The sequence below is a fragment of the Lobosporangium transversale genome (genome assembly GCF_002105155.1).
Source record: "Lobosporangium transversale strain NRRL 3116 chromosome Unknown BCR41scaffold_32, whole genome shotgun sequence".
Taxonomy (NCBI): Eukaryota; Fungi; Mortierellomycota; class Mortierellomycetes; order Mortierellales; family Mortierellaceae; genus Lobosporangium; species Lobosporangium transversale.
Window position 1 is genome coordinate 54,459 of NW_019029010.1, and position 23,108 is coordinate 77,566.

General features: G+C 41.1%; 2 protein-coding genes across 2 annotated transcripts; both read left to right on the top strand.

Moving 5' to 3' along the window:
• Positions 1–2,395: 2,395 nt before the first annotated feature.
• BCR41DRAFT_423930 (hypothetical protein) lies at positions 2,396–4,904 on the top strand (the record flags this gene model as incomplete). Its single annotated transcript, XM_022030352.1, has 5 exons — positions 2,396–2,424; positions 2,691–2,746; positions 2,853–2,956; positions 3,045–3,180; positions 4,016–4,904. 5 exons carry the CDS (start codon positions 2,396–2,398, stop codon positions 4,474–4,476), a joined length of 786 nt encoding a protein of 261 aa, XP_021879066.1. The 3' UTR covers positions 4,477–4,904.
• Positions 4,905–5,322: 418 nt separating this feature from the next.
• BCR41DRAFT_339017 (pyridoxal phosphate-dependent transferase) lies at positions 5,323–7,517 on the top strand. Its single transcript, XM_022022134.1, has 4 exons — positions 5,323–5,609; positions 5,712–5,782; positions 5,890–6,591; positions 6,704–7,517. The coding sequence occupies exons 1-4, from the start codon at positions 5,372–5,374 to the stop codon at positions 7,283–7,285; spliced, it is 1,593 nt and encodes a 530-aa protein (XP_021879067.1). The 5' UTR covers positions 5,323–5,371; the 3' UTR covers positions 7,286–7,517.
• The last annotated feature ends 15,591 nt before the right edge of the window (positions 7,518–23,108 follow it).

Here is a 23,108-nt window from a genome sequence, read left to right on the forward strand (position 1 = left end):
TTTTCACTTGCCTATTGGTCGTTATTGATTTGAGAGAAAAGACAATGCTGGTAATGAAGTGAAGATTGCGTTAAGGTTAAGAATGACAAAAAGTTGGTTTGTGAGCATCATTCACACTTGACAACGCGTTTGCCCTTTGTCCCACAGACCTTTGCTCGCTCGTCCCGTGTGACAAGTTAGGGAGGGAAATCGATCGTCCTGATTGGTCGAGGCAAAATAAGCATCTATCTAGTCTCTATGCAAAATTTGTATCAGAGAAACTGCTCGGAGCTGACGATCCATGTCAAAATTCAAGCGTCCACATTCTGGTAGATAAGCAAGTCGTTCCGTGGTAATGCAACAATCGAACTGCGTTCTGCCGCAAATAGCCAAATATGCGTATATACTTTTCTTATAATTGCTCATTGGATTGGTACTGTAAATCTGCCCGAAGGCGACAGATCCTCCAGGCCCATGGTTATGGAGAGCAAGACAAGGGGCAGCTAATGGAGCTACATCAACTCTTTGGGCACCATCACTCTATGGCCAGTACACTCACGAACACCAAAGAAGAATTTCATTCTGTTATTATGCAATACCAGACAGTGTAGTGGTGCTCGAAAGTCATCTCTTGGTTAGTCTTGATCATGGCTGAGAGTGATATGGATTTGAAGCTCTATTCCTAGTCTTTTTACTGACCTCATGAAGCCTTAAAGTAGGGAGGACATGTCTGCAGTACCATATAAACACGGCTTTCCCACGTTTAAGGAAAATTGCTTCGAGATTCTTCATTCGGTATCGACTATTTGATGAGGTTTACGTTATATTCGTGTACTTCCATTTCCATCACTCAGTCTGCTTTGCACAGCTTTGAGGCCAAGTGAATACCCTAATTACATCTGTTGCCTAGATTATGACCCTGCCGTCCTCTTCTAGACGAAGTGGTCTGTTGACTATTGATTGAAGCCCCTACGATTCCAACTGAACTAATCTGACCATGTATATAATCCTAGACACAAAGTGTAACAAAGTGGCTTTTAAACTAGGTTGGTCCAAATGTTATACATGTATAATATGCAAACAAGAGGAGGAAACAATTCTCCAGAATTTAAATTGCACGTCCAACTTGACAACCACCACCAAATATTACATCAATCGAAAGCGTCCCAAATTTTGAGATTTTAGAGCCAATCTGGAGCACGTACGACTAATATAACGAACAAAAGAACGATCGTACGTAGAGTGTTCGAAAAAGAGTGGATCCTTAAAATGCAAATTTCGACATTTTTTTCCATTTCTCATTGCCATCTCATTCATATCCAAAGCAGTTCCACTTGCACATTCATCTGAATCTCTTCCTCCGTCAGTAGTATTCTTGGCTCATTTAGTATTTTCATTGCCTGTAATGTTTAATGCGCCATTGAAGTTGGCCTTCCTAATTTATTAGACTGAACAAGATACTAATCTCCCCCTTAAACATAAATTTGACCACTGGTCTGCCATAGCATCTTCTCTTCGCTTGTTCTCCGATTTTGGTAAACCCATCTTGATAAGCATGCTGAGTCTCAATATTTGTTTTCTGCATCGAAGGAATGTTGGATGGGCACTCCCGATCGAGGAGACAAAATATTTCCAGTAGGCCGTCAATACAGAATTGATCGCAGGATGAAATTATGATGGTATGTCGAGTTGCGTAGTAGGCTTCGATGCTGGGATGACCCGGTGAAAGTGCTGATACCTGAAATTTTAATTCAAGCACCTAGTCCTCGGTTCCTCAGTTTGATGATGGTTGAGTTAGAACACTTGTGGTATAACTCCACTCGAGATGGATAATGCACAAAAAACACACACAGACAATTCACGACTGAAATGTTTTATGGTAAATCGGAAGTCAAGGAGATCAAAAGTTGTTTATTATTTTAGCTAGGTCGGAGCCTTATATAGGCTCCAACATAGCCGTCACTAATTGCTCTGATCTATGAATAAAAAGGGGAGTGCTCCATTTGGGTACACTCCCTAGCCTCAGGACGTAACAACGACACGAAGTGGTGAAGAAGTAACGTACCTTAGCTTCAATAAATAGATGCATTCTACTGAAAAGTATATGGACCCAGCCATCGTTGAGAAGTAACAAAAAGTAGATCCAAGTTACTCTCGCCTTGTAAAAAAAGGAGATAAAAACGATAAAAAAGGTAATGAAAACAAGACATAAAGTGGTAATGTCTCCCCAGCCTCAGTAGAAACGCATTCTACCAAAGGTAATGTGGGCCCAGTCACTTAGAGGAATAGCAAAAGGTAGGTTCAGGCCAGTCTCGTCTGTATGCGAAACATGGATTTGAGTATAAAAGAATACAATTACTTCTAACCTCGATTTACTTCAATAATCTTGTAATGGAACAAATAGTAAGAATTAGAAATGTCCCAGCACAATCTTGACCCCATGACGTAATTAAGGCGAAAAATTTGATTCCCCATTCCCTCTCTACAATGCACAAGACTCCCTCCATCACTCTGAGCCTCAAGAATGCTTCAGTTTTTCAATTTCGTTCAGGAGGATAAGCATAATCACAGCAACTTCGACGAGACTTTGTTGTGTTTTTTTAATCACGTCAAGACTCTCAATTCACAGCACGATGCAACGGCAAAAGAGTTTAAATGGCATAAAGAAGATAGGGGTGAATTTGAAACTTTATAACCAAGCACTGACCAAGCACTGCCGCGACAAAGGCAACTCTACTTGTGACTGGGATAGAGCGTAAAGCAGATGGTAAGGAGCTTACGAAGTAGTAATATATATTATCGTTAATACACTTCAGAGTATGGTGACCTTTTCTGAGTATGATAATCTTTAACACCCCTCATTTTCTTTGCAGAGGCGAATATGATGATTACTGGATCTCTATTATCAACAACAGGTACTGAGCAGTTTCCATTAACTCATACAGCATCTATAACATCTCTTGGCTCCCCATCTTTGGTACGTGCTGCTACAATGCTAAACGTTATTTTTGACTAATGTGCTGCTTGTTATTAGTATTAGTATTATTAAGCATTCGCTTGTACAGGGAAATGTGGATGATGTCAATGATATAGAAGCTATCGAAATACAGAGAATCCCACAATTGGGGAGATCTAAGTCATATGAAAAGCAACTGGAGGTCGAGTCAATCAATAAGTTTTACGACAATACGGCTACAGATGGTTAGTTTTGTTGATTAAAGCTTTATGGCAAGCGATAGAAATATTTAGAGTATCGAACTGATCCTTTTTTGAATCTAGTCCACATTAGGTTTCTCAATCAAGCATCTGAATGGGTATTGAATGAAAAGGGTGTACTTGCTATGTTCAACGATTTCAAGCGGTCTTAAGAAACAAACACATATTCACTTTCGCGTGATGGAATTGCTGATTTAACCTCACGTAGTGATTTTATCGACACATTGGTTGATGATATTTTTAACCAAATTGTTAGTGAAGGCCTAAATATTGAACAAGATGACGTTCATCAGGGACACTATCTATCTTATTCCGAAGTCCACAGGCAAGCTTCCAAAATATCGCCAATTTTATTTGGTCACGATACCTTATATTTTTAATCTAAAAACGATGATTGAATTGTTCTGGTGGCATCTCACTACGTGACGGACTTGCAACAATACTCGTAACAAGCGAGCTAATTGGCTGCCAATACACTCGAAAGTATTCAAAAAATATAAGGTATCGCGACCAAATGAAACGGGCTATACATTAGAGGAAGTAGTTAAGATATTCAGGAGTAATCGTGTTACAAGGTCGATTACAGCAGTCTTGGGGAATTTGTAAGTAGTATATTATCATATTAACCTATCCTCCCTCGCAAATATTTTATTAATAGCATATTTATTTCATACTTTATAGTGCAATGTTTTTTCCCCACCACGGTATAATGCCAAAAATGAATGAACGACAGTTTTTCTCTGAGATTGTGATACCATCGTTCGCCATGCATTTCGACTGGTTGGAAAAGATATGGAGCTCTTTGAAATTAAAATACTAGGGTGTCAGAGAAGGAAGAATCTTCATAGGATCCCTATGCAAGAAAAGGCTGTACATGCCCACCAAGTAGATGCAACCGTGTCACACGATGGTCTACAGGTAGTATTGTTTGAGTGTTCACCGCCTGATGCTAAGGATGCTGACAAGGCATTCTCAGATCATTTCAAGCTGACCCGTGATCTTAAGGACACATGGATTTATAACGTTGAGGCTATGATACAGAACGGTCGCGAACCTACAAGAGGCCTAACAGTGTATGGAGTTCATATTGCAAGGAATAGGTTAGAGCTCTATGCTTTGGATTTTATGGGTTGCTTTCGACTCCACGAATGCACCACAATTACTCTCCCCACAAGGCTAAGTACGTTCCAAACCTGCTTTCAGGAACTGGTTCAAAAATCTTTTTGGTTTGCGAAGCAAGTTAAGGCTGAGTTGGACAAATGGACTCTGCACAAACTCTAGAATAGTCAAACAAAAGGAAAGCAGAGAGAACCCTTAAGCTGCTTCCAAAAACAAATACAACTCCAACAAAGGGAAAAAAAGTTAAAGTGTATCAAGATGAGGACGATCAACTTTAGAGCTATCTGGGTGAGAAAAAAAAATCCCAAAGTACTAAAGCATCTCAAGACGAGGATGATATACTGTTCTCACTGCAGAATTGACACCTGTCCGCATCATATGTAATCCTGTTCAATAGTTTTCCCTGTAGTCAGAATAATATGTTTAGTCTTTTTAAATTGAAGGTGACATAAATGAAGAAATGCCTTGTATTCAATAGGGGACTATTTCTTTCTTGGCATTGCATTCTTGAACCCTATAATCAGACATTCATTACTAGGGAAGTTGGTTTAATAAAGATAATTTTTATTGTGAAGGAAGTTGCATTGTTGGAGGATGAAACTAAAGAAAAAGAGAAAAAGCTCATTCAGAGCAGCGATTTTAAGAATCTCTGAAATTCCCACGGAGCACCGGTTAAATCGGTTAATGGTGGTCAAATTAGCCGGTTAAAATCGCTCGACACAACAAACAAGTACATGTACTTGCATAAATGAATGTTAGGCTAGTGATTCAAATCCGGCCCTGACATGAGACAACGGATGGGGGCTGTCAAGATTGTGTCATGGCTGGATATATCTACAAAGGGTAATAAATGGGCAGATGCCCTCTTCAATACTCAATTGAAATTAAAACACTTAGTGATTATTACATCATCATGGTGTTCCCTTTTCTACTCATAGTAGAAAAAGAAAATATATAAAGCTATCCTTCTCCCAATCTTTTTTTTTTTTTTTTTTTTTTCACCCTCATCTTTTTTTTATATTTTTACAATTATCTCCATCTTTATCACCAAATTACCATGCTGCACAAACATATCGACTCGGATGAAGCGCTCAAGCTTGCCAAGAAATCTATTCACACACACATTGGCAAAGCCAGAGATCTGCATAGTTTGGCCTATGGCTCGCGATATGCTACCGAAGACATCCCAAGGTTCAAGCTTCCAGAGCATATGACCGATGCAAAGGCTACTTATCAACTTATTCATGATGAGCTTGATTTAGATGGCAGACCCAATACGAACCTAGCATCCTTTGGTATTAACTTTTTTTTTTTTTTTTTTTTTTTGATAATATATGAAGAGAAAACGCGCCTTGTTAGTTCCAATGTATTAACAGCCCTTGTCTCCTTGCTACTAGTCACCACTTGGATGGAGCCAGAGGCAAACCAGCTTGTGGTGGAAAACATCAACAAAAACCTCTCTGATCAGGTTTGTCAAAAAAAAAAAAAAAAAAAAAAATATTTGATATATTTATTGATTGTAAGAATTAACACATTACTTACGTATCTTATTAAAAAAAAAAAAAAAAAATGTAGGATGAATATCCCGCTACTATGAAGATCCATGCCAGATGCATTTCCATCCTTGGTGATTTGTGGAAGAGCAAAGGAGCCGTTGGCACTTCGACCATCGGCTCTTCAGAAGGTGTTCAGCTTGGAGGCCTAGCCATGAAGAAAAGATGGCAAGCCAAACGAAAAGCCGAAGGCAAAGATACCTCGAGGCCCAACATTGTGATGGGAAATAATGCTCAAGTAGCCCTAGAGAAATTCGCCCGTTATTTTGATGTCGAATGTCGCATGATTCCTGTCACTGCCGAGAGCCATTATTGTCTGGACATCAAGAAGGCAGCGGAGGCTTGTGACGAGAACACAATTGGTGTCTATGTTATCCTCGGAAGTACTTACACAGGCCACTTTGAGGATGTGGAGGGTATGGCTAATGAACTGGATAGGATCCAAGAAGAGAAAGGATGGGATATCCCTATCCATGTCGACGGAGCCAGTGGTGCCTTCGTAGCCCCACTTGCATTCCCAAAAGTTAAATGGAGTTTTGAGTTGCCTCGTGTCAAATCCATCAACGTTTCGGGCCATAAGTACGGCCTTGCGTATCCTGGTATCGGATGGGTCCTCTGGAGGGATGAAGAATATTTACCTCAGGAGCTTATATTTACCCTCACATATTTGGGGGCTGAGGAGAAGACATTTACTCTCAACTTCTCGCGTCCGGCTTGTTTCATGGTATGTGATTATTTTAATTTTACTACTCTTTCTTTCTTTTTAAAACAAAAAGGTCTTATTAATGCTTAAATCGCAACCTATCTTTTTTTTTTTTTTTTTTTTGGTCTTATAGATTGCCCAATACTATAACTTTGTTCGCCTCGGAAGAGAGGGCTATTCATCCATCATCCGTAACAGCCTTGAAAACGCAAGGACCCTGTCTTTTGCGTTGGAGTATTCTGGTTATTATGATGTTATTTCGGATATGCACCGTGCCAAAGGCGTCCATGGGTATGAGCGTAAGACCGGTATCGAGGCAGTCAAGGAGTCACTCAAGAATATGACTGACTATAATCCAGCTCTACCCGTCGTGGCCTTTAAGCTCACAGACGAGTTCAAGCGCAAAAACCCTCGTGTCAAACAAAAATCAATCTCGACGCTGTTGCGTGCTCGTGGCTGGATTATCCCCAACTATGCTCTCCCACCTAATGAGGATAAAACTGAGATCCTTCGTATTGTTGTCCGTGAGTCTCTCAGCCAGGATTTGGTAGACAGTGTTACACGCGATCTGGTCTGGGCAGCCAAGACACTTGAAGAAAGTGAGAGTAGCTTTGATGCAGAGGTCTTTTCCAAGAACTACGACCCTGTTAGTGAAGCGCATAAAATGCAAAAAGGTGGAGAGGATGAGAATAAGACTCATGGAAGGCAATGTTAGGGTATGAAAGCAGGTAATGATTAAATACGTATGCTCATTCATGTTGTAATTAGAAGCGACTTGGTTCACAGCCTATGTACGTGTAAATAATGTCCCCTTTCTTATCCTCATGAATAGATCGAGGAAACAAATAAAAAGAAACAGCTCGATTATTGTGCTGGCTCATTGCTCCTTTGCACTCATTGGATTCATCAGACGCGATAGATTTATTACAGTCCGAACAACAGTGTCCATTATAAATAAAAAATGAAATGTACTTCTTTATGTTCGTCAGCCCTCCGTATTTTCAGTCTTACTTCTCTATAAAGCGTAGAAATAGCACACATCTGTTTTTGCTTGGTCATAGCAGGGAGGTATCGGTCGATGGAGCAAATGCTCTTGAGGAAGAGAACAGATCCAACTTTATCATAGGCGTTTTTGAGCTTCTCCTCTCCAATAATCGGCCTCTGCTTGAAGTCGAGCCAAGCACGGGTTCATCCTTATCTTCAACTTAATAAATATCATTCTGAGGTACATGTCTTCCCGAAGGAATAGCATACAAGGATATTCAACCATACCAGCACGTACAAATCGGAAAAAAGATCAAGACAAGGGCTGCAGATACAATTTTACCCATGTTGGAGACATTCTTTGTGTACTTACAATAACGCAGCATGCTGTTACACAGTGTCCTCTTTCATTTTGAGAAAACAGGAAATCTGCATAACATTTGTAAACATGTCTTTGATTCCGCTCTTCTGCATATCTGCTCGTATAGCATTAACAGCTTGGGATTGCTGCATTATAGAAGTGTCATGGAGATTCAGTGACACAACAATTGTACTGGAAACAATGATCTAATTGTCATACCTCTATGTTTGTTGAGCTGCTCAATCATCTCATATATATTATTCCGTAAGGAATTAAAAGTAAAGGCAAGTGATTCGAGCGATAAACGTAATCCTTGTTGGTTTGCCTCTAATTCTTTGATTAGCATCCAACAATCCTCTTTATCAGCCAATGTTAGTATATACATCTACAGTATATTATAATAATAAATGTGTTCGGTTCGGTTAGTATAAGAGACCAACTTAATTAAACAATGAGCGTAAACCAGATTTGGCTATAACACATGTCGAGGCTATGGCACGCTGGCTTCTATCCTTGCCACCTTCTAGGCTTCTCTAGTTGCTCATGCCTGTAATCAACGCGTATCCTCCATAATGCTTTTATTTGGTTTTATGCGGCCTCCGGAAACATGGCCTTTACTTGCTTTATTTGTGCCAAAGCATTGTCTGTTGATGGAAGTAAAAGATACACATCTATGAAGAAATCTGTCTGACCCATACCATTCTAACGGAAAAACAATAAGAGCTGTAGCAGGAATAGGGATGCAAATTGATGGGAGGATGAGGACGAGGCGAGAGTGAGCAGGGCGAGGGCAAAGAAATGGTTTAGTTGTAAATAATAACAGTAATGAGACTGTGCTATTGGTTGAATACGAAAATTTCCCTTGCTTGTCACGACTTTAAGGTTTGGGCTGTTGCATGTTTAAATGTGTCTTCGGGCCCTCGAACATATTTTGGTCTTTATTCTTCTGATAGGACGAATGCTTTGCAGATTATCTGATTTCATTTTAATGGAACGGTGGAATGGTAATACACACAAAATATAGAATTTACACAAAAGACGACTGTACACAGTAAGATTTATACCGTGCAACATTGGTCTTACTATTCTACATGACCGGTGTGAGCATATTTAGTCCTGTACTCTGTACGCAATACTTTCGGAAGATATGACTTTCAGAATGATTAGAATTAGGTTCAAGTCAAGTGAAGGTCATTTTGTTTGTCTTTCAAGCATGTAAAAGGCATCCGCCATCATTGAGCATACTTTAACCACATGTACAAAATGTGTCTACGATATGACGATATAATAATCATAATAGCAATAATAGCAGTAAACAAGAAAAGTATTGAATATTCTCCAAAGTATGTCTATCCGTACCGCAAGCCATTGCTCTAGAAGTGGGTTTGGTTAATGGTTGCAGTTTACCGCTTCTATTTATTATATCATTTCTATATATCTATCCTTGCTTGGCAAGCTGTCTTCTATAAACGAGTAGGGAATAGCTTGAAGGAGCTTTCTAGCAGTTGTGGTAGGTGGCACGGACAGAGCTGAGGTGGTCATTGTTGGTACCGCTCTCGCTTGGGAGGATACCCTTGAAGAGACGGACGGATCCAACTCTGCCACCGACGTTGTTGAGCTTGCCCCACTTGTTGATCTGGCCTTGCTTGGTGGTGAAGCCAGCACGAGTCCATCTGCCACCGCAGTTGCCAGTCTCGTAGAAGGTCAAGGTAATGCCAGAAGCATAGGGGTCCTCGTGGTGGTACTCGGCAGACTTGGCGCCATAGAGGTCGGTGACGCTGTAGCACTGGTCGTACTTGGTGATCTCGGTGTACTTGCAGGTGCCGGAGAAGTTCTCACCAGAGTAGAGGTAGACCTTGCTGTTGGCAGCTTCGATGGTGGCAGCAAGAGCCAAAGCAGCAGTGGTGGCGAGGATAGAGAACTTCATGATGTTTAAGTTGTTGTTGTTTTTTTTTTGAGAGTGAGAATTGGAGCTGAGATCAGTATCGTTCAAAAGGGGATTCATCTTCCTTTATATACCTTTTTTTTCCCTTCATATAGAGGATAAATGTCAATGGTCCACATGAATGCATTTAGTGACTGGATGGTGGTTTGAACGCCCTACGCCTTTATTTGGAGCATCTTTGGATGTATTATGCTAAATGATGTATTCCTTTTAGTAAGGTTTCCTCGTTCACCATCCTCACTTGCCCTCCTCTAATGGTACAAAAGTCGAGCCAAAACTTTAAGGCTTTCTTTGGGAATGACTAGAACCCTCCTCCAGCACAACAGCCTTCATGTACGCACTGCACCGGGAAAAAAAAGTTAAATGAGTGATATATATATCCATATAAAGCCATACATTTATAAACGTGGAATATAGACATATAGTCGCTCGATAGAGAAGTGAGGCTGGTGATACAGACGATAATGAACAAGAGCATGTTAAAAAAGAATACAATTATATTCTTCATTATTGAAACACTGTGTTGTACAAGGTCTAACAGTTCCAACGTGTCTGTTACAGGTACACAATAGGAGAGAGCTATAACTGGGTCTCTCTATTTGTTTCTCCGATCTCTTGAAAGAAAAGACAATAGCAACATCGAGTTCCAGACGAGATGTCTAGATCAATTGTGTCTCTACCCCACTATCGCATATTCAGGCTGACTAATGAAGAATAAGCAGTGCTCTTGCAACACGAGTGTCTTGGCTCCTCAGGCCATGTCGCGTACAATATATATCATCCACCCAGCCATCACTGAAAAGCCTGTACAATAAGAAGAATCGAAGAATCTCAGTTTCTTCCCGATTGGATGAATGTCGTTGAGAACACTTAGAACATTGAGAATATTGAGGCCGAGCAAGATGACACAAGGTGAGGGCGAGGGCAAGGAGGGAAAAGAGAGAGGAGAGTATAGAAGTGCTCTCAATACGCTTGATAATTCTCATGTCGCAAAGAATCTTTTCTGAACACAGAGTTCAATATGCTTTAACAACGTGCTTTAATAGCATGCTTTTTCTCTACATCCCTTTAGTAACGGCTTAGAAGACACTCACTCGCTTACGTTGTCGGTGAATGGGCCACAAACGAGAGGAAGAGCGACTGTAGTATGGGGAAATGAAGCGAAAAGTTGTTCTTGTCTGGGTTGTATCCCAGTGAATCCTAATGGAGACAGCCGTGTACAGTACATGCATACGCACGTCGACAGTGCCTCTCTATGTTTACTTGCACTCGATTTACACAATCCTCTGTATGTCGGTAAGTGTGCACTGCTAGCACTATCACTTAACACGTACTATCAGCTACAGCAAGCGTAGCAAGGTGTAAAGGCTCGTAGGTTTCCACAAGGACCCTTTTCATAGCAAAGAGTGAAAAGACCGATTGGCGTTTATTTCAATTGAGTCTAGAACAAGTGCAAGTGTATCTCAAAATAATAGAAAGAGGGATAACCATTAGTTAGTGGAATGTAATCACTCTCTATATTACACAAATAAGACACTTTTCTCTTTAATACTGTTGCACATGATATTTTACAAGTATGTGTTTTCTGTGGGGAGCCTAGATTGTGGGCTTTTGTCTGGTAACGGTCAAGAGACGGAATGGCCAAGAGGGCGAGGGAGGGGAAAATCCTTTTCCTGTTTCTAAATAGATCCAGATTTGCACTAATTGTGTCGACAGCTCGATCAGACAAAGTAGACAGACAGACAAGGGGGTAAATGAGGAGAACCTAATACATATACCACGCTACTACATAAGAAGAGAACACTGCTTGCAATTAGTGCTTGGCTTGCGCACAATCCTTTTCTGTTATTTATTTTTTTTTTTTTAGACAGGGTCCGGGCAAACACAGTCATTAAATTATTTAAATTTTACATCTCATGCACAATGTAGGCTGTTGCCTTACAGGCGGGAAATCCCTCAGCCCCAGGGATGGCCTTGAGGCCTTGGACAAACCGCTGTACATGCTGCTGTAGAAGGACAATGGAGGAAAGTGAACAGGAACATCTATCTCCGAATAAAAGGGAAAAAAAAGGTATATAAAGGAAGATTGAATCCTCCCTTTGAGCGATACTGATCTCAGCTCCAATTCTCACTCTCAAAAAACAACAACAACCCAAACACCATGAAGTTCTCTATCCTCGCCACCACTGCTGCTTTGGCTCTTGCTGCCACCATCGAAGCTGCCAACAGCAAGGTCTACCTCTACTCTGGTGAGAACTTCTCCGGCACCTGCAAGTACACCGAGATCACCAAGTACGACCAGTGCTACAGCGTCACCGACCTCTATGGCGCCAAGTCTGCCGAGTACCACCACGAGGACCCCTATGCTTCTGGCATTACCTTGACCTTCTACGAGACTGGCAACTGCGGTGGCAGATGGACTCGTGCTGGCTTCACCACCAAGCAAGGCCAGATCAACAAGTGGGGCAAGCTCAACAACGTCGGTGGCAGAGTTGGATCCGTCCGTCTCTTCAAGGGTATCCTCCCAAGCGAGAGCGGTACCAACAATGACCACCTCAGCTCTGTCCGTGCCACCTACCACAACTGCTAGAAAGCTCCTTCAAGCTATTCTCTACTCGTTTATAGAAGACAACTTGCCAAGCAAGGATAGATATATAGAAATGATATAATAAAATAGAAGCGGTAAACTGCAACCATTAATCAAATCCACTTCCAGAGCGATGATTTGCGGCATAGACAGATATACTTTAGCAGATGGTTAAGCTATTTCCTGCTTTTTGTTATCATTATTACCATTATTGCTATTGATCATTTTAGCACATTCCTTTCATGGGACGTAGACGCATTTTGTACATGTGCCTAAAGTATGCTCAGTGATCACAGCTGCCTTCTACATGCTCGAGTGACAAAGGGAGGATCTTTATTTAACCTGGACTAAGCTATGATCATCCTGAAAGTCATATTTTCCGAAAGTTGTGCACGTAGGACAGAACTTGCCTGCGCTCGCATGCCAACGGCCGCATACATACTATCCGTACCGGATCCATCCTCCATATACTAAATATAGAACTAATACTCTACTAAAAACAGTTTGCCCATTCATTTGAGGAAATCTGCGAAGCACGCGGATCAAGTGAGACGGGCATGTCAGAAAAAGGGCCTTAAAGACGTTTGGCTACTCAGCATTGCTAATATCTACTATGCTGAGCAACAAAGCGGGACAGCACTCGATCTCATCCATAAAATAGTGTTGACTGGTGAAGCCTTGCAAATGTTCATTGATATAAAAGTCAATTCACCAGGTTCCTGAACGTGTATTTTTGTAATGTTCAAGCCTTGTATATTTTTGCTTTTATTCCTTCTTTTCCTCCATGTCAGATCATGTGGTGGCAGTAAGCAGGGCTAACCAGATCAATGCTCCTCTTACCAAGGCCCAAGACAGTCAAACTAACGAGACATGTCCTGTTTTCAGGAACGGTTTGATCCTACAAACAGGATACACTGGTGGCTAGGACTAAGATACTTTATTTCTTGTCCTGAACTTGAAAATAAAATTTTTTGTGCCCAAAAATGGTCGTAATTTGAAAAATTTAGAGTAGATTTTTACATGTATTTTGTACGCAAAATATTATAGATTACTTTTCTTTTTATCTGGCGTGGTATTCCTCAAAGCAACTCTGCTTTCAAGCAAAGAGGAGCCTTGCATGGAACGCATGTCCATTCTGGCCCTACTCCTTGCCTCACCTAAGACTCTTAATCCTGCAGTTTTCACATGCCATCCTGCTCTTAACATCCCTGCCATCACTTTCTTTGATTCTTATTGAGAAATGAAACCCTGATAGATGTCGACAAAGGCTTGGAGGAGAGTTTCTAGTAACGTATAGGCCTTTTGATGCCTTGAGAGCACTCTCCGGGGACTCATCAGTGTCTAGGCTCGTCTTTGATTTGCTTTGCTCGATGGCAACTTGGGACTTGGATAATGATAAAGTTGGTTTACAAGATTTAGGTGGAATTGGCGATGGTATGAAAGGGTAGAAAAGTGGCACTTTTATTGTTCTTCTCTCTCAGTATGATACCAAATGCCTCTGAAAGACATGAAGGACATAGCTTCAATTGAAATGAAATGGATTAACCATGAAAAAATAAGCTCGTAAGAATGTGCATACCGAATGAATCACCGTAATGAAAGGTATTTCTCAGTGCACTCTCGTGATGCTAGAGCTCAAGTTCTTTTAACTTAACTTAAGGATGGGGGCTCTAAAGATGGGCCTGTTCCGCATCATTCTGTGCCATTTCCCTTTGATCCGCTTATAGCGATCCTCTTTCGCCAAGCTATGGTAAGGGTGCGTTTGGCTAAAAAAGAGACTAAGGCAATAAAAATGAACTGAGTATAAATTAGACATGACTATCCCATATACCGAGGCTATGGTACACTGTCCATTTTCCCTATTGCCTATCCGCATACTACCCATATTTGCAGCCAACACGTAGCTTCCATTACTTTTTTGTATGTGTGCCCAGCAACATTTACTAATAGTTGTTTTAATTCTTCAGGAACAGGGGAAAATGAAGAGAGCATTCCAATTCATACCATATTAGTGGATAACAGGGGCTGTAGGAGAATAGAAGCAAGGTGGGAGCAAAGAGGACAAATGAATAACTCTGATTTATGGACGTGAAGTAGTTCTAATTGACGCAGGATTAAATATTCTTACATAAACATGTACATAAATATATATGATATACATCTATTTTACATGGCCTTCTTTCTGGCATGCATGCATCCTGAATCTTGAAGGCAAATTACAGACAATGCACATATTTTGCAAGTTTCCTGATTTTTTGCATGCTGTGTAGTTGAGTATTTGTAAAATTTAGCACACAAAATATGATTCTGACATGAGAAAAAGTATTGTGCGACCTTAATCTTGCCCGTCCTACATGCACAACTTTTGACTTTCAGGATGACCATAACTAGGTTCAGGCTAAGTAAAGATCCCCCACCTGTCACTCAAGCATGTAGAAGGCAGCTGTTATCATTGAGCATACTTTAACCACATGTACAAAATGTGTCTACGATATCACGATATAATAATCATAATAGCAATAATAGCAGTAAACAAGAAAAGCATTGAATATTCTCCAAAGTATGTCTATCCGTACCGCAAGCCATTGCTCTAGAAGTGGGTTTGGTTAATGGTTGCAGTTTGCTGCTTCTATTTTATTATATCATTTCTATATATCTATCCTTGCTTGGCAAGTTGTCTTCTATAAACGAGTAGAGAATAGCTTGAAGGAGCTTTCTAGCAGTTGTGGTAGGTGGCACGGACAGAGCTGAGGTGGTCATTGTTGGTACCGCTCTCGCTTGGGAGGATACCCTTGAAGAGACGGACGGATCCAACTCTGCCACCGACGTTGTTGAGCTTGCCCCACTTGTTGATCTGGCCTTGCTTGGTGGTGAAGCCAGCACGAGTCCATCTGCCACCGCAGTTGCCAGTCTCGTAGAAGGTCAAGGTAATGCCAGAAGCATAGGGGTCCTCGTGGTGGTACTCGGCAGACTTGGCGCCATAGAGGTCGGTGACGCTGTAGCACTGGTCGTACTTGGTGATCTCGGTGTACTTGCAGGTGCCGGAGAAGTTCTCACCAGAGTAGAGGTAGACCTTGCTGTTGGCAGCTTCGATGGTGGCAGCAAGAGCCAAAGCAGCAGTGGTGGCGAGGATAGAGAACTTCATGGTGTTTGAGTTGTTGTTGTTTTTTTTTTGAGAGTGAGAATTGGAGCTGAGATCAGTATCGTTCAAAGGGGGATTCAATCTTCCTTTATATACCTTTTTTTCTTCTTTTCTCCTCTATTCTTTTCTCCGGATAGAGATTTTCCTATTTACTTTCCTCCATTGTCCTTCTACAGCGACATGTACAGCGGTTTGTCCAAGGCCATCATTGGGGCTGAGGGATTTCCCGCCTGTAAGGCAACAGCCTACATTGTGCATGAGATGTAAAATTTAAAATTTAAGGTTCAGCTTGTCTAAAAAAAAAGAAAAGAGGGATGTGCGCAAGCATGGATGTTTTTCCACATGAGAAACTTTAAATCTTCTCAGAACCCTGCCGATGTGTACGAATTTATTTTCCAGTGCCACTAATTGCAAGTAAAGCAGTGACTTTTTCTTATGCAGCAGCATGGTATATGTATTAAGTTCTCCTCATTTATCCTTGTCTGTTTGTCTACTTTGTCTGATCGAGCTGTCGACACAATTAGTGCAAATCTGGATCTATTTAGAAACAGGAAAAGGATTTTCCCCTCCCTCGCCCTCTTGGCCATTCCGTCTCTTGACCGTTACCAGACAAAAGCCCACAATCTAGGCTCCCCACAGAAAACACATACTTGTAAAATATCATGTGCAACAGTATTAAAGAGAAAAGTGTCTTATTTGTGTAATATAGTGAGTGATTACATTCCACTAACTAATGGTTGTCCCTCTTTCTATTTTTTTGAGGTTTCTTGCACTTGCTCTAGACTCAGTTGAAAGAGAGGCACGTAGAAAAAAAGCATACTATTAAAGCACGTTATTAAAGCATATTGAACTCATTCTTTGCAACATGAGGAATATCAAGCATATTGAGAGCACTTTCATATTCTCCTCTCTTCCCTCCTTGCCCTCGCCCTCACCTTGCTCGCCCTCAATAGCCGCGTTACTTTCTCGATTATGGTGTTCGCTTATGAATTTCTATTGGTTGGTATTCGTGCGATTATGTGACTGTTGCCTAAAAAAAGCGTAAATTTATCACAAGCGAGAAAGGAACACGACTAATATTCTAAGTGTTCTCAACAACATTCATCCAATCAGGAAGAAACTGAGATTCTTCGATTCTTCTTATTGTACAGGCTTTTCAGTGATGGCTGGGTGGATGATATATATTGTACGCGACATGGCCTGAGGAGCCAAGACACTCGTGTTGCAAGAGCACTGCTTATTCTTCATTAGTCAGCCTGAATATGCGATAGTGGGGTAGAGACACAATTGATCTAGACATCTCGTCTGGAACTCGATGTTGCTATTGTCTTTTCTTTCAAGAGATCGGAGAAACAAATAGAGAGACCCAGTTATAGCTCTCTCCTATTGTGTACCTGTAACAGACACGTTGGAACTGTTAGACCTTGTACAACACAGTGTTTCAATAATGAAGAATATAATTGTATTCTTTTTTAACATGCTCTTGTTCATTATCGTCTGTATCACCAGCCTCACTTCTCTATCGAGCGACTATATGTCTATATTCCACGTTTATAAATGTATGGCTTTATATGGATATATATATCACTCATTTAACTTTTTTTTCCCGGTGCAGTGCGTACATGAAGGCTGTTGTGCTGGAGGAGGGTTCTAGTCATTCCCAAAGAAAGCCTTAAAGTTTTGGCTCGACTTTTGTACCATTAGAGGAGGGCAAGTGAGGATGGTGAACGAGGAAACCTTACTAAAAGGAATACATCATTTAGCATAATACATCCAAAGATGCTCCAAATAAAGGCGTAGGGCGTTCAAACCACCATCCAGTCACTAAATGCATTCATGTGGACCATTGACATTTATCCTCTATATGAAGGGAAAAAAAAGGTATATAAAGGAAGATGAATCCCCTTTTGAACGATACTGATCTCAGCTCCAATTCTCACTCTCAAAAAAAAAACAACAACAACTTAAACATCATGAAGTTCTCTATCCTCGCCACCACTGCTGCTTTGGCTCTTGCTGCCACCATCGAAGCTGCCAACAGCAAGGTCTACCTCTACTCTGGTGAGAACTTCTCCGGCACCTGCAAGTACACCGAGATCACCAAGTACGACCAGTGCTACAGCGTCACCGACCTCTATGGCGCCAAGTCTGCCGAGTACCACCACGAGGACCCCTATGCTTCTGGCATTACCTTGACCTTCTACGAGACTGGCAACTGCGGTGGCAGATGGACTCGTGCTGGCTTCACCACCAAGCAAGGCCAGATCAACAAGTGGGGCAAGCTCAACAACGTCGGTGGCAGAGTTGGATCCGTCCGTCTCTTCAAGGGTATCCTCCCAAGCGAGAGCGGTACCAACAATGACCACCTCAGCTCTGTCCGTGCCACCTACCACAACTGCTAGAAAGCTCCTTCAAGCTATTCCCTACTCGTTTATAGAAGACAGCTTGCCAAGCAAGGATAGATATATAGAAATGATATAATAAATAGAAGCGGTAAACTGCAACCATTAACCAAACCCACTTCTAGAGCAATGGCTTGCGGTACGGATAGACATACTTTGGAGAATATTCAATACTTTTCTTGTTTACTGCTATTATTGCTATTATGATTATTATATCGTCATATCGTAGACACATTTTGTACATGTGGTTAAAGTATGCTCAATGATGGCGGATGCCTTTTACATGCTTGAAAGACAAACAAAATGACCTTCACTTGACTTGAACCTAATTCTAATCATTCTGAAAGTCATATCTTCCGAAAGTATTGCGTACAGAGTACAGGACTAAATATGCTCACACCGGTCATGTAGAATAGTAAGACCAATGTTGCACGGTATAAATCTTACTGTGTACAGTCGTCTTTTGTGTAAATTCTATATTTTGTGTGTATTACCATTCCACCGTTCCATTAAAATGAAATCAGATAATCTGCAAAGCATTCGTCCTATCAGAAGAATAAAGACCAAAATATGTTCGAGGGCCCGAAGACACATTTAAACATGCAACAGCCCAAACCTTAAAGTCGTGACAAGCAAGGGAAATTTTCGTATTCAACCAATAGCACAGTCTCATTACTGTTATTATTTACAACTAAACCATTTCTTTGCCCTCGCCCTGCTCACTCTCGCCTCGTCCTCATCCTCCCATCAATTTGCATCCCTATTCCTGCTACAGCTCTTATTGTTTTTCCGTTAGAATGGTATGGGTCAGACAGATTTCTTCATAGATGTGTATCTTTTACTTCCATCAACAGACAATGCTTTGGCACAAATAAAGCAAGTAAAGGCCATGTTTCCGGAGGCCGCATAAAACCAAATAAAAGCATTATGGAGGATACGCGTTGATTACAGGCATGAGCAACTAGAGAAGCCTAGAAGGTGGCAAGGATAGAAGCCAGCGTGCCATAGCCTCGACATGTGTTATAGCCAAATCTGGTTTACGCTCATTGTTTAATTAAGTTGGTCTCTTATACTAACCGAACCGAACACATTTATTATTATAATATACTGTAGATGTATATACTAACATTGGCTGATAAAGAGGATTGTTGGATGCTAATCAAAGAATTAGAGGCAAACCAACAAGGATTACGTTTATCGCTCGAATCACTTGCCTTTACTTTTAATTCCTTACGGAATAATATATATGAGATGATTGAGCAGCTCAACAAACATAGAGGTATGACAATTAGATCATTGTTTCCAGTACAATTGTTGTGTCACTGAATCTCCATGACACTTCTATAATGCAGCAATCCCAAGCTGTTAATGCTATACGAGCAGATATGCAGAAGAGCGGAATCAAAGACATGTTTACAAATGTTATGCAGATTTCCTGTTTTCTCAAAATGAAAGAGGACACTGTGTAACAGCATGCTGCGTTATTGTAAGTACACAAAGAATGTCTCCAACATGGGTAAAATTGTATCTGCAGCCCTTGTCTTGATCTTTTTTCCGATATGCACGTGTTAGCATGGTCGAAATTTGTGCCACTTTCGAAAGATACATGTACGACTTTCAGAATGGTCGCGACTAATAGTGTCAAGTAAACGCCCTTTCATTTGTCTTTTGAGTATGTTGAAGGCAGCTGTCATTATTGAGCATACTACAAGTGCATGTGCAAAACAGGTCTATAATCCGTGAGGAATATGTACTAAAATAATTACAATAGCAATAATAACAATAATAACAATAAACAGGAAAAGTATTGAACATTCTCTAAAGTATGTCTATCCGTACCGCAAGCCATTGCTCTAGAAGTGGGTTTGGTTAATGGTTGCAGTTTGCTGCTTCTATTTTATTATATCATTTCTATATATCTATCCTTGCTTGGCAAGTTGTCTTCTATAAACGAGTAGAGAATAGCTTGAAGGAGCTTTCTAGCAGTTGTGGTAGGTGGCACGGACAGAGCTGAGGTGGTCATTGTTGGTACCGCTCTCGCTTGGGAGGATACCCTTGAAGAGACGGACGGATCCAACTCTGCCACCGACGTTGTTGAGCTTGCCCCACTTGTTGATCTGGCCTTGCTTGGTGGTGAAGCCAGCACGAGTCCATCTGCCACCGCAGTTGCCAGTCTCGTAGAAGGTCAAGGTAATGCCAGAAGCATAGGGGTCCTCGTGGTGGTACTCGGCAGACTTGGCGCCATAGAGGTCGGTGACGCTGTAGCACTGGTCGTACTTGGTGATCTCGGTGTACTTGCAGGTGCCGGAGAAGTTCTCACCAGAGTAGAGGTAGACCTTGCTGTTGGCAGCTTCGATGGTGGCAGCAAGAGCCAAAGCAGCAGTGGTGACGAGGATGGAGGACTTCATGGTGTTTGAGTTGTTGTTGGTTTTTTTTGAGAGTGAGAAATGGAGCTGAGATCAGTATCGTTCAAAAGGGGATTCAGTCTTTCTTTATATACTTTTTTTTCTTTTTCTTTTCTATTCTTTTTTCGGATAGAGATTTTCCTGTTCACTTTCCTCCATTGTCCTTCTACAGCAGCATGTACAGCGGTTTGTCCAAGGCCTCAAGGCCATCCCTGGGGCTGAGGGATTTCCCGCCTGTAAGGCAACAGCCTACATTATGCATAAGGAATAAAGTTAAAATTTAAAAAAGTACTTTGACTGTGTTTAACCCGACTTTGTCTAAAAAAAAAATAGTGGGATTGTGCGCAAGCATGGCTGTCCGCACATGAGAAACTATAAAATTTATTATTTAGTTTATTTCATTCGTTTGAAATAGGTAGCAAACATGTCTAGCACTCGCAACCCCTACATCTCGCGTTACTTCTCAGCACAGCTTGTCAGAAAAAATGGGTTTAAAAGGCGTTTAGCCGATGAGGTTTGTATACATTTAAAAAATAGCTGCCAAGACAGCGAACAAGTCGTGCACAGAATAACAGGGACTTTAAATTTTACCTCACCCTCATCCCCCAACTCAAATGTATTTCTCACATCTCACCGGTGTAGAAAGCAGGCAGATGTGAAGAAATAACAGACAACGAAGCACATTATGCTATAAACCAAAAAAAGGCGTAGAAGTTTAAAACAGTACATACAATGGTGTCAAGGTTAAGTAAAGTAAGCAAATAAGAGAAGAGAACAGCTGCAGTATTATTTCAGACTGAGAACCCCATACTATGTAAATCTCTACGGTATTTATGTTTCCACGATCTCGAATTGGGTACTCTTAATTAGGCAACAAGCTTGTTGTAAATATCCTATTATGATTTTTAGTTCCACAAATTCGAACAATGTCATCTTGTTCGGCCTTAATATTAAGGCTGCTAGGCGTCGTAGATGATGGGTACTGGTGATCCAAATCCATCCAAAAGTTCTAGACACCTGGCAAAGGACCGCTAAAGAAAATATTGGAGCACGTGACGGCTTCCGTACCAGATGCTTCATCTAATGTTGATTCATCTCATCAATGCTCGGTTTGTGCCAAACAAACAGCATCTCATCCCGTAGCAACCACTTTCTCACCCTCCTAAGCACTCTTCATCCTCCCATACAAGCACTTACAAGCAACGACATGAAGTTTCCCATCATCGTCACTGCTGCTACCATTACCCTTGCTGCCACCACCGACGCCTACAGTAGAGTTGTGCTTTTTGGCGCTGAAAAGTATGGCGATACATGTGGTAGCTTCCAAACCACTCAATATGAGCAGTGCATGAGTGTGACAACCTTCAACTCTGCCAAATCCGCCGCATACTACCACGATGATCCTTATACTGACGGTATTACCCTGACCTTTTATGAAACCGGGAACTGCGGTGGCAATTGGACCCGTGCTGGATTCCAGGCCACAATGAGGATGTCAATTGGATGGGAAATACTTGAGAACGTCTATGGAAGAGTTGGGTCCGTACTCCTTCACAAGGGCATTGAGCCTAGCGGAAACGGAATTATCAACCAGTACCTTCCGGCCACTACTGCCATCATCAGCAACTGCTATGATATCTAAATCAAGTGAAGACAGATTTAACCTCTGTGGAAGAGCGGAAAATGCAAATATATACAAACAGGTGAATAAATTTGCTTGTAATGATGGTACTCTAGTGCACAAAAATGTATATTTACAAGTCTTTGCAGTTCTAACGCATCTGGCATGAATTCAAAAAGGAAATGGGCCAGTGCATGAATCATCAGTTACTTGTTTTCTAGGTTTTATAGCTAAGAAAAAAAAATGAAAAGAACTCTTGAGATATAAGGCATTGGAGCAAGGTGGTGCTCTTAATGACAAAAGCCCAATTAGGGCTTTCATATTCGCCCTGTGTAGACAAATTGTCTGTGACAATTTGGCTCAGATTAGGTGACTGGATCATTTTATCCTAAAAATTGGGTGGCATCTTCTTTGTCCACCCTGCATTTGTTTTGTATCACCAATGTTATACCTAAGCATTCCACATTGTTAGTATTAGCTCCTTTACTACCGAGGTTTAAGTGCATGTCAATCTTCAACTGCCACTCCGTATTTTTTCTGTTTCTTTTTTTTTTTTTTTTTTTTTTTTCTTTTTTTTTCGTTAAGTAACCTCGATCATTTCCGTTTAACAAACGGCAAGGATAAAAGCCGAAAGAAGATCGTGATATCATTCACCTCAGATGCCAAGCCTTGTAGTCAGGAAAGCTGCATTAGGTTTGACTCAGTAATGGGTATAATTATGGTGTTAATCAATTACAAGTCATCATTTTCAGTGATTCTTCAATCAGCGAAGAAACTTAGGCTGCCAAGGAGCTCACTTTCATTATTTTTCAGTTTATAATTTATTATGCTATTCTTTTATAGTACAGGATTTTTTCATTGTTTTGGGAATAGGTGGAGTATATTAAAAAATCCATCTTGTAAAGATTTTTTTTTACTTGCACTTCTTGAAGTTGGCGGACTTTGAAGGGAGGTGCTGCTTGATAACTCCATTACCGCTAGGGAAGCGGCCCTTGTGGAGGACGACTGATCCGACCTTGCCATAAACATTCTGAAGTTTGCCCCAAGAGTAGCGTGTGCCCACGCGAGACTTGAAGCCAGACCGAGTCCAC